Source organism: Oncorhynchus kisutch, linkage group LG6 (assembly GCF_002021735.2).
Source record: "Oncorhynchus kisutch isolate 150728-3 linkage group LG6, Okis_V2, whole genome shotgun sequence".
NCBI classification, from domain to species: domain Eukaryota; kingdom Metazoa; phylum Chordata; class Actinopteri; order Salmoniformes; family Salmonidae; genus Oncorhynchus; species Oncorhynchus kisutch.
Window position 1 is genome coordinate 12,866,532 of NC_034179.2, and position 12,511 is coordinate 12,879,042.

The window sequence follows — 12,511 nt, forward strand, 5'->3', positions numbered from 1 at the left end:
TTGTTGCCATCCTGTACCTGTCCCTAAGGTGTGATGTTCAGATGTACCGATCTTGTGCAGGTGTTGTTACATGTGGTCTGCCACTGCGAGGACGATCAGCTGTCTGTCCTGTCTCCCTGTAGTGCTGTCTTAGGCATCTCACAGTACAGACATTGCAATTTATTAATTATTTGACCTTAATTGCCTACCATCTGTAAGCTGTTAGTGTCTTTGTAACAGTATTTTTATTGGAATTTCACAATTTTCACCCATATTAAGAGATAAAACAACAGAGACAAAGCAAAAAAAACAGCACTCACTTACACATACCTGCATATATATATATATATATATATAATATACACACATACATACATACATACATACATACATATATATATATATATATATATATATATATATACACATACATACACACACACACATACACACACACACATACATACACACACACACACACACATACATACATACACACATACATACATACACACCCATACATACGTACACCATTTTCCTCTTCCTGCTCGGTGCTTCTCTCACCCCATCCCCATCATTGCGTCTCTCAATACATACATTTTAAACAAATTTACAAACAGAAATTAAACAAAAATGCTCAGTTTAAACCAAGAAGTTAGGTTCCACACACAGAACGTACAGTGTAATTATGAAATACATAGATCACCACCATTCTAAGAGAATCCTTGTAGCATAATAGCTGATACCTCAGGTTCTAGGTAATTTAGATAAGGTTCCCATACTTTGTAGAACTGATCTGTTTTAGAATGCAATGTACATGTCAGATATTCCAGAGGCACCCATTCAAATAGTATCTTATGACTATCTTTAATAGAAGGAACCTTATCACTAATCCACTGTAAAAGGATGTTTTTCCTCGCTGTGAAGGTAAGGATGTTGTAAAGCCTCCTCTTACCCACAGAAGTAACATGCCTACTAGGGAGACTCAACAGTAAAGAAACTGGGTCCAATTCTAGATCAACCCGTAGGCTCTTTTCAATTTCTTGCAGAACACCAGACCATTATCTTTGTATTTTGGTACATGACCATAAACAATGTGGTAGGGTGCCTGTATCAGTTTTACATTTAAGACACTGAGGAGAAGAGGAAGAGGGGCTAAAAGCATGTCTGTGATTTGGGGATATATGCAATCTGTGTATTATTCTTAATTGGATTGCTCTAGTACGATTACATATAGATATTGTTTTTGCAGATCTCCAAATGTCCTCCCACTTCTCTTTGTCAATAGTAACAGACAATTCTTTCTCCCACACTTGTTTCACCCTCTGTGTTGACAGCAGAAAAGGACCTTACAGCATCATAAAACAGACTTACAGACATTTTCCTTTGTGGGGAAAAAAAAACATTATTTCAATGACAGACATATCAGGGTTACCAAATAAGGTGGTGCTCTTCAGAATATGTCTTACTTGTAGGAAGCGGAAAAAGTCCTGCTTTGGGAGTCGATATTTCTCGACCATATGCTCAAATGACAATAAAATCTTATCAGCAAATAAGTCATTTAGTCTGCGTATGCCCTTATTAAGCCAAAAGTGAAAGCCAGCAATCCTGGACCAAAATCTGGGTTGTTAAGAATTGGGGTAAGAGCAGAAGTTAGTTTGGACCTTCCCAGGAAGCGTTGAACTGACCTCCATACTTTGAGTGTGTTAAATGTAATGGGATTATTGCAGTGATCTTCTACAGACTTGACACTTCTGAAAAATAAAAGATCCTGTTAGGGGTATTTTGAAAGAGAAGTCTCAATGTCTAACCAAATAGAGGAGTCATCGTTTGTGATCCAGTCAGAAATATAACATAGGTGGGCACACTACTGATAGAACCTGATATTGGGCAGATCCAAGCCGCCCATAGAACTTGGCAGCTGCAATATTGCTATTTTAAGTCTTGGCTTGCGTTTACTCCATATAAAGGAACTTAGCCATCCATTTACATCCTTTATTACCTTATTGGAGAGTAATACTGGGATCATTTGGATTGGGTAAAGTAGTCTAGGTAAAATGTTCATTTTCAAGAGGGATATTCTACCCAACCATGAAATCGGGAGAGAGTTCCAGCGCTCCAGATCCTGTCTTATTGTATCAAACAAGGGAACAAAATTGGCTTTGTACATTTGCTGGAATTTAGGAGTTACAAATATACCCAGATACATAAAACCTGAGGGAGACTATTTTAAAGGGAAGGGGGGAGAAGTATTAGGTACAGAGTGTAGGCTACCAAGTGGCATAGCCTCTGACTTAGTTAATCTTGTAGCCTGAGAATTCGCTGAATAATTCAATAATATTAATAAGAGATGTAATTGAAGTCTCGGGACTAGATATGAATATCAGGACATCAGCATACAAGCTTATTTTATGGTGAACTTCACCAATGAGCAGCCCCTGTATAGCAGGCGTTACCCTGATAGCCTCGGCCAGTGGTTCCATAACAAGTGCAAAGAGGAGAGGGGACAAAAGACAGCCCTGTCTGGTACCTCTGTATATAGAGAAGCTATTTGACCGTAGTTCATTAGTAAGGACAGCAGCCTGAGGATCATCATATAAAACTTTCACCCGTTTTATAAAGTTGTCCCCTAGACCAAATTGATTTAGAGCAAAGAATAGGTAAGACCACTCTACACGATCAAATGCTTTCTCAGCATCTAGGGAGAGCACAAGACCATCCACAGCACTTTGTTGGTAGGCTTGAATTACATTAAGAATCCGCCTGACATTGTTGCATAACTTACGGCCCTTAATGAAGCCAGTTTGGTCTCCTTTCACAATTAGTGGCAGTGAGTCCTCTAATCTTGTGGCAAAAATTTTAGAAAGCAATTTTCTATTCACATTCAGAAGGGAAATTGGTCTGTACGAGGAACAAAACTCTGGACATTTTCCCTTTTTTGAGAATAAGTGATATGTTGGCTTCTCTCATCGTTTGAGGGAGCTGGTCATTTGAAAATGAGTGGTTAAACATATCACGCATTGGCTCAAGGATCAGGCCATGGAACTCTTTATAGAACTCACTACAAAACCCGTCTGGTCCTGGGGACTTACCATTTTGCAAATTCTTAATTGCGAACATGATCTCTTCCTCAGTAATAGGGGCATTAAGGAGAGACCTCTGTTCTTCGGAGATAGTAGGGAGCTCAATCTTAGAAAATAAGTTCTCCATTAATTTGGGTGCATCATTTGGCAGTTCTGAGGCATAAAGGTTCGCATAAAATTTCTTAAATGAGTCATTTATCAATTTATTTTCATATAATTGATTGCCATCAGAATCAGTAATAGTGGCAATTGACTGAGAGTCAGCTCTCTTTTTAGCTAGGTATGCCAAGTACTTTCCTGGCTTACCGCCATGTTCATATAGCTTTTGCCTGACAAATCTCATTTTCTTTTCAGCGTCCTGTGTTAGAAGAGAGTACGCTTTACAGGTTTCCCAAAGGAGCGAGGGGTTATCTGTTGATTGAGAGTTAATAGAGAAAAATGCTTTAAACTCTGTAATAAAATATGATGTGAAAATGTATTCTTTTAATGCTGAGTTTATATTTTATATTTGAGATTATTCAAGTAGCCACCCTTTGCCTTGACAGCTTTGCACACTCTTGGCATTCTCTCAACCAGCTTCAATACATAAAATAAATACAAAATTCACCTGGAATGCTTTTCCAACAGACTTGATGGAGTTCCCACATATGCTTGTTTGCTGCTTTTCCTTCCCTCTGCGGTCCAACTCATCCCAAACCATCTCTATTGGGTTGAGGTCGGGTGATTGTGGAGGCCTGGTCATCTGATGCAGCACTCATCACTCTCCTTCTTGGTCAAATAGCCCTTACACAGCCTGGAGGTGTGTTTTGGGTCATTGTTCTGTTGTAAAAACAAATGATAGTCCCACTAAGCGCAAACCAGATGGGATGAGGTATCGCTGCAGGATGCTGTGGTAGCCATGCTGGCTAAGTGTGCCTTGAATTCTAAATAAATCACTGACAGTGTCAACAGCAAAGCACCCCCAGACATTCGCACCTCCTCCATGTTTCACGGTGGGAACCACACATGCGGAGATCATCCGTTCACCTACTCTGCATCTCACAAGGACACGACAGTTGGAAACAAAAATCTCAAATTTGACTCATCAGACCAAAGGACAGATTTCCACCGGTCTAATGTCCATTGCTCGTGTTTCTTGGCCCAAGCAAGTCTCTTCTTCTTATTGGTGTCCTTTAGTAGTGGTTTATTTGCAGCAATTTGACCTTGAAGGCCTGATTCACGCAGTGTCCTCCTGAACAGTTGATGTTGAGATGTGCCTGTTATTTTAACTCTGAAGCATTTATTTGGGCTGCAATTTCTAAGGCTGGTAACTCTATTGAACGTATCCTATGCGCATAGGTAACTCTAGGTCTTCCTTTCCTGTGGCGGTCCTCATGAGAGTCGGGATTCATCATAGTGCTTGATGTTTTTTTGTGACTGCACTTGTAGAAACTTTAAAAGTTCTTGAAATTTTCCGGATTGACTGACCTTCATGTCTTCATGTAATGATGGACTGTCGTTTCTCTTTGCTTATTTGAGCTGTTCTTGCCACAATATGGACTTGGTCTTTTATCAAATAGGGCTATCTTCTGTATACCCACCCCTAACTTGTCACAACACAACTGATTTGGATCAAATGCATTAACAAGGAAAGAAATTCCACAAATTAACTTTTAACAAGGAACACCTGTTAATTGAAAAGCATTCCAGGTGAAGCTGGTTGAGAGAATGCCAAGAGTGTGCAAAGCTGTCATCAAGGCAAAGGGTGTCTACTTTGAAGAATCTAAAATATATTTTGATTTGTTTAACAAACTTAACAAACTTGGTTATGACATGATTCCATATGTATTATTTCAGAGTTTTGATGTCTTCACTATTATTCTACAATGTAGAAAATAGTAAAAATAGAGAAAAACCCTGGAATGAGTAGGTGTGTCCAATCTTTTGACTGGTACTGTATGTTCAAGTAATTGTCCCTTTAGATGTGCTTTATTGAGCTCGTCTGACATGATGTAATGAACCAATGGAATAATCCAGGCAGACTCAATGAAATACTATTTAAACCCTGGTGTGATATTATTCTGTCTGTGTCCAGGTTATGGGATGGCAGGGGACCTGAAGTGTCTTCTGGCCACATGGGCCCAGTTCTCTGAGGAACCTCTGAAGATGGAAGGAGTGTTAGATCTACTGAACGTGCACCAACAGGTACAGTACACTTCACCTCAGACCCACCAGGTCTCCTGTAGCGTGATGGCCCTAGAGAGTGTTATGTACATACGGTATATCTGACCAAACAGGACCAAGAACATCTGAGTATTTTTCACTATCTAGCTGCAAGTTTGAGGCACGGTCATAACTACAATCAAGTTCTTCTGGGGGTATAGATTTGTATTTTTAGATGGTAGGCTATATAGGTTAAAAAGCAACAAAACTACATTTAAGCAATAATGCTTGAGGGGGTGTGATATATAGCCAATATACCACGGCGGAGTGCCTGGACACAGCCCTTAGCTGTGTGGTATATTGGCCATATATCACAAACCCCCCCCAAAGCGCCTTATTGCTATTATAAACTGGTTAGTAACTTAATTAGAGAAGTAAAAATAAATGTTTTGTCATGCCTGTGGTATATATATATATATATACGGTCTGATATACACGGCTGTCAGCCAATCAGCATTCAGGGCTCGAACCACCCAGTTTATAATATAAGATTATATAAAAACAGGCTGTGTTACTACGGCATTGAAAATAGGCCTCCCCTGTTCTGAAAGTGACCAGTATGTTGTATGATCCCTAGATGCAGCGTAGCACCAGCAGTCGTGGTAGCGGGGGACCTCGCGGTGTGCTGGTTGGGGAGGGTCCAGCAGAGAAGGGTCTCAGTCTCCTGGTCCAGCAGGTCCTGGGGAAACCCCTAGATAAGATGGAACAGCTGTCTAACTGGGAGAGACGACCACTGAGGACGAGTCAGCTACGCTACGCCGGTAAACCCACACACACATACCAACTGTGAGATACGACCGCTCCGGACCAGCCAGCTCCACTACGGAGGTGTTCAAACACACACATACCAACTGTGATCAGCCTGTTGTCATCTTCTTTACCATTTTCACTGTGCTCCAGAATGCCAGACACATCTCTCACGCTCTTTGTCTCTCCTTGTTCTCCTTTCTCTCTCGCTCGCCACTCTCTCTCGCTCGCCGCTCTCTCTCATTCCTGCGAAGGCCAATTTAGGGAACTGAACTGGAGCCTCGTTCCAATGTCCATACTTCATTTCATAGCTACTTCTTAGAATGCATGCCAAATATATGTCCTCATACTTCAGTAGTATCCTAGTGTAGACATTTTAAACGCTGTCTGTCTCTGAAGAGATAAAGGGACAGACGATACTATCTCTCTCTTTTGATCTTCGTTCTTATCTTTATGGCTTTCATCTCTTCATCTTTTATTTTTTCCAGTGTTTTTCTCTCACGCCTTCTCACGTCAATCTCCTCTCTCTCTCTCGCTTCTCTCTAAACCTCCTCTCTATCTCTTGCTCTCTCACCTTCCTCTCTCTCGTCTCTCTCTCTCACACACTCCTCTCTCTCGTCTCTCTCTCTCTCACACTCCTCTCTCTCGTCTCTCTCTCTCTCCTCTATCCCTCCTCTCACCATCACCTCTCTAGCTGTCGATGCATACTGCTTACTGGACGTCTACTCAGCCCTCTCTCGTGACCCAGCAAGCTTTGGGCTGCCACAGGACTTGTGCTCCATCTCCTCACTTCAGACGGAGAAGAGTAAAGAGGAGAAGAAGCGGAAAGAGGAGAAGAAGAAGCAGGCCCGGCGCCGAGGGGTCAGAGGCTAACTACAACTTATTCACATTGACACCACTGTTGTTTTGTTTGGTTAAGGGTTAGCCAGGGTTGTCATGGCAACATTTTTTTTTTTAAACATCATGAAACTTGAATTTCAAGTGTGTTACTCCCTATAAAAGGTCAGGAAATATCTCCCCATTTCAAAACATTTCTCTCTACTGAACACAACCGATGTTTAAAGCTTTCTCTCTAATATCAGGCACACCAGGAGTCAGACCCAGCCCCAACCCCAATCCTAGGCCCAGAGAAAAGCCCCCAGCTTGGGGAGGACAGTCAGAGTCCACTGCCCCCACGCATGGCTCCTCAACAACTGCGTGTGGTGTGTGACAACATGCTACAGGGTCTGGGGCGCTACCTGCGCTGTCTGGGGGTCGACGTGGTACTGCTGGAGAATACTGATGACCATAGGGTGGCTGCACAGGTAGGATAGAGAGTAGGACAGACACACTGAGGCAGAAAACGGCTCAGATGATGACGCTAACTCTCTATATTTTCTTCTGTTCCTCAGTTAGCCCAAGAAGATGGACGAGTCATACTCACCTGTGGTCAGCCGTACCAGACGGTAAATATGAACTGTATGTTATAGAGTGTGTGTATCACGTCTGTTTTTGAGCAGGGTTCTGACAATACAGTTTGTATATGCGGAGTCAGGAGATGTTCAGTGTGTGTTTGTGTGTCTAGCTGAAGTCCCAGGTGGGAGAGGGTCGCTGCATTGCGCTGGACTGCTCAGAGAAAGCCCGGGACCAGGCAGTACGAGTCCTGAAACACTTCAACGTCCAGCCAACCCAGTCGGACATATTCAGCCGCTGTCAGGTCGGTCAACAGTGTGTGTGGGTGTGATCGTTTGTACTTGTGTGTGTGCCATGGTTTCTGGTAGGAAAGTTTGGCACTGGACAAAGTGTCCGGCAAGATTTAAATTTACCGGATATTTGAGAAATTTACCAGATATTTACTTTTTAAGTTACTCTGCCATTTTGAAAGTAATGTCCACCCTGTCCTGGACTTTAGCCAAATAAGTCTATAAAAAACACTGTCGTTGTTAGAATCTTAACATCCCTAACAGAATTTGTGTTTATAATCAGTTTGTAAGAATTTGCCCCTTACTCTCTGCTAGTCAACCTACACAGCTGATGGCCCATTGAATCTACACCTAAACTACACCGAACAAAATAGAAACGCAACATGCAACAATTTGTAAGATTTTATTGAGTTACAATTCGTATAAGAAATCAGTCAATTGAAATAAAATCATTAGGCCTTCATTTTTTTATGTATTCTTTATTCAACTAGGCAAGTCAGTTAAGAACAAATTCTTATTTACAATGACGGCCTTTACAATAACTGGCTTGTTCAGGGGCAGAACGACAGATCTTTACCTTGTTAGCTCGGGGATTCGATCTCGCAACATTTTGGTTACTGGTCCGACACGTGGCACACTAGGCTAACTGCTGCCCCTAATCTATGAATTTCACAAGACTGTGAATACAGAGATGCATCTGTTGGTCACAAGGTAGGGGTGTGGATCAGAAAACCAGTCAGTATCTGGTCTGATATCCATTTGCCTCATGCAGTTCCACAAATCTCCTTCGCATAGAGTTGATCAGGCTGTTGATTGTGGAATGTTGTCCCACTACCCCTCAATGGCTGTGTGGAGTTGCTGGATATTGGCTAATTGATAATCATATATTGGACTTTGAGGTTGGAGCATATTGACTGGTATTTCCATCAATGAATATAAAGCATTATTACCTTTTTTTCCTTCTCCTGGACAGTTTGACCCATCAACAATTTTATTTATTGGCTTTTCATTTTGGGGGGTAAAAGCTGGCAATAACCAGCTGCGGAAACCCTGCTACGTGCATATATGTGTGTGTTCACTTACATTCATTTTCACATGGACGGTTTCATAATTTCTGTCTCACTTTGAAGATGACAATCTACATAATGAAATAATTAGATAGAACACACATCTTATTTCCAGGTCACTTCCTGTTCATAACATCATGTGACTGTGGTTGTGCATTATGTCATCATAGACTTGTTTACATTATTCTTTAGGTATAATACATTATTCTTTAAGCGTTATACCTAAAGAATAATGTATTACTGTTGAACAAGGGTGTGGAACTCTTATGAACATAAACAACAGAAACATTTTGGTTGCTAGGGTGATGTGTACAGAATAAGCCAGCTCGTGGTGGTTTTGTTTAATGTATTTGCAGTGAATGATAAACAGAAATACAGTTATGACGTGTTAACAGAGTTATTTGTCAGTCATTTGTCCAAGAGGATGTCCAGTACCATACAGTATCTCTAAGACACATGTCATGTCCTGGAATGGTGGAAAGGAATTGAGTGTGTCAGGAAGTAGCAGACGGATAGAACGGCGCTGGAGACCAGTTTCCTGTAAATCATCATGTTTGAAGTGCCTACTGTGGTAATATCACTGGAACAATGGGATCTTTACTGTGTGCTGTAAACAGGAGGCGACTGCTGGGAACCGACAAGACAGACAGACAGACAGACAGACAGACAGACGGACTGAGCAGAGAGAGGGGTCAGCCACAGAGAGGAGGAGGAGGGCAGAGAGGAGGCGTAGGGAGACTGAGGAGGATGGGAGAAACTGAGTAGAATGGATGTAAAGCAGAGGAAGGTGAAAATATGCAGACAGAGGATAAACGAGATTGATAGAGAGAAAGTGAAATGTGTAGACCGAGGATAAACCAGATTGATAGAGAGAAAGTGATATATGCAGACAGAGGATAAACCAGATTGATAGAGAGAAAGTGATATATGCAGACAGAGGATAAACCAGATTGATAGAGAGAAAGTGAAATGTGCGGACTGAGAGGAAAAAAGAGATTTGAAAGAGGGCCCGAGAGAGGATGAAATGGAAAAGGTAGAGGGGGTAGAAAATACCAGAAAATAATGTTCAGACATGATTCATTAATAGCATAATCCCTTCAAGTCGTCTGTTAATTAGTTTATTTCAAATCAAATAAATCAAATCAAATTTTATTTGTCACATACACATTGTTAGCAGATGTTAATGCGAGTGTAGCGAAATGCTTGTGCTTCTAGTTCCGACAATGCAGTAATAACCAACGAGTAATCTAACAATTCCAAAACTACTACCTTATACACACAAGTGTAAAGGGATATTTGTACTCTCATAACTACAGAAGTCCATCTCTTCATGTTCTATTGGGCCAGACCTATAATGTTTTGATGTTTTCTACTTTTAAGAGTGGGAAAATAACATATGCTTCTTATTACAGTGCCGCCGGAAAAATATTTTGCCCCCTTGACTTTTTCCACATTTTGGTCTTGTTACAGCCTTATTCTAAAATGGATTAAATTGTTTTGTTTTTCTCCCTCAATCTACTCACAATACCCCATAATGGCAAAGCAAAAACAGGTTTTAGAAATGTTTTGTAAATGTGTAAAAACACAACAACCAGCCAGTCAGACCTACAGGACATATTTTAGACCAGACCTGGGTGTTCTGTCCTCCTAGGTGTTGTCTCCTTCCCAAATGTGTCCTTGTCTTTAATCTCCCGTAACGTCGTAACTCATGACTGACTGACTACTGGACAAGTATCTCCCTCCTCAATGCCTCCAGCCACCATTTGTCCAAGGCAGTTTGCCTCAAATGGTTCTGTCTCTGACCACACTGCTTTTTCTAACCCATACAGTATCTGTGGAAGCGAAAGGACCTTAGTTTAGTTTAAGAGTTGGTTTGTGGTCTGAAATATGTTAGATTGCTGCTGAATACTCATGAAAAGCTGCTACACAAAACCACTGTCTTAAATTAAGCCAAGTGAGCAGCTTTCTTGTTCTGATCAAAAGATACAATAGACTGAAATAAATACACCCTTAAACTCCAGTTTGTTGTGTAACGTAGGCCATTGACAAACCACTTCTATATAGTCAGTGGTGAAATAGTGAAGGGAAAGGGTAGGTTAAGTCATGTGAAGGCATGCGTGATACGACGGGGCAGAGGGGCTTATATTGGGAAGGAAGGGTGCGTGTCTGAGCTCTCGTAGGCACCCCTGGGGCTGGGGGTGTGTTGAAAGCCCACCCAGGGGATGTTAACCCCTTTGTTATCTGATTGTAAACTCTTTTGATTCCCTTTGTGGTGGGTGTCTTTCTCTTGACCAGGCCTCAACTCCCACGTACACTCACCCTCACACACTCACACACTCACCCTCACACACTCACCCTCACCCTCACACACTCACCCTCACACACTCACCCTCACACACTCACCCTCACACACACACACTCACCCTCACACACTCACACTCACCCTCACACACAAGCACGGACACATACACTCACCCTCACACACGAGCACGTACACACATTCACCCTCACACACGAGCACGGACACACACACTCACCCTCACACACGAGCACGCACGGACACACACACTCACCCTCACACACAAGCACGCACGGACACACACACTCACACACGAGCACGCACGGACACACACACTCACCCCCACACACGAGCACGCACGGACATACATACTCACCCTCACACACGAGCACGCACGGACACACACACTCACCCTCACACACGAGCACGTACACACTCACACTCACACACTCACCCTCACACACTCACCCTCACACACTCACCCTCACACACGAGCACGTACACACACACTCACCCTCACACACGAGCATGCACGTACACACACTCACCCTCACACACGAGCACGTACACACACACACTCACCCTCACGCACGTACACACACACACTCACCCTCACACACGAGCACACACACTCACACACGAGCACGTGCACACACACTCACCCTCACACACGAGCACGAGCACACACACTCACACACGAGCACGTGCACACACACTCACCCTCACACACGAGCACGGACACACACACTCACCCTCACACACGAGCACGCACGCACGGACACACACTCACCCTCACACACGAGCACGCACGGACACACACTCACCCTCACACACGAGCACGCACGGACACACACACTCACCCTCACACACGAGCACGCACGGACACACACACTCACACACGAGCACGCACGGACACACACACTCACCCTCACACACGAGCACGCACGGACACACACACTCACCCTCACACACGAGCACGCACGGACACACACACTCACCCTCACACACGAGCACGCACGGACACACACACTCACCCTCACACACGAGCACGGACACACACACTCACCCTCACACACGAGCACGGACACACACACTCACCCTCACACACGAGCACGCACACACACACTCACCCTCACACCCTCACACACGAGCACGCACACACACACTCACCCTCACACACGAGCACGCACGGACACACACACTCACCCTCACACACGAGCACGCACGGACACACACACTCACCCTCACACACGAGCACGCACGTACACACACACTCACCCTCACACACGAGCACGCACGGACACACACTCACCCTCACACACGAGCACGCACGGACACACACACTCACCCTCACACACGAGCACGCACGGACACACTCACCCTCACACACGAGCACGCACACACGAGCACGCAAGGACACACTCACCCTCACACACGAGCACGCACGGACAC

General features: G+C 43.5%; 1 protein-coding gene across 2 annotated transcripts in view; it reads left to right on the forward strand.

Annotated features, from left to right (window-relative positions):
• exd3 (exonuclease 3'-5' domain containing 3) overlaps positions 1-12,511 on the forward strand; it is a 65,447-nt gene that overhangs the window by 12,764 nt on the left and 40,172 nt on the right. For both annotated transcript variants that reach the window (XM_020484813.2, XM_020484815.2), the window contains exons 14-19: positions 5,137-5,246; positions 5,842-6,025; positions 6,706-6,872; positions 7,094-7,315; positions 7,403-7,456; positions 7,576-7,707. In XM_020484813.2, the coding sequence (XP_020340402.1) occupies positions 5,137-5,246; positions 5,842-6,025; positions 6,706-6,872; positions 7,094-7,315; positions 7,403-7,456; positions 7,576-7,707 (869 nt within the window). The remainder of the gene's footprint in view (positions 1-5,136; positions 5,247-5,841; positions 6,026-6,705; positions 6,873-7,093; positions 7,316-7,402; positions 7,457-7,575; positions 7,708-12,511) is intronic.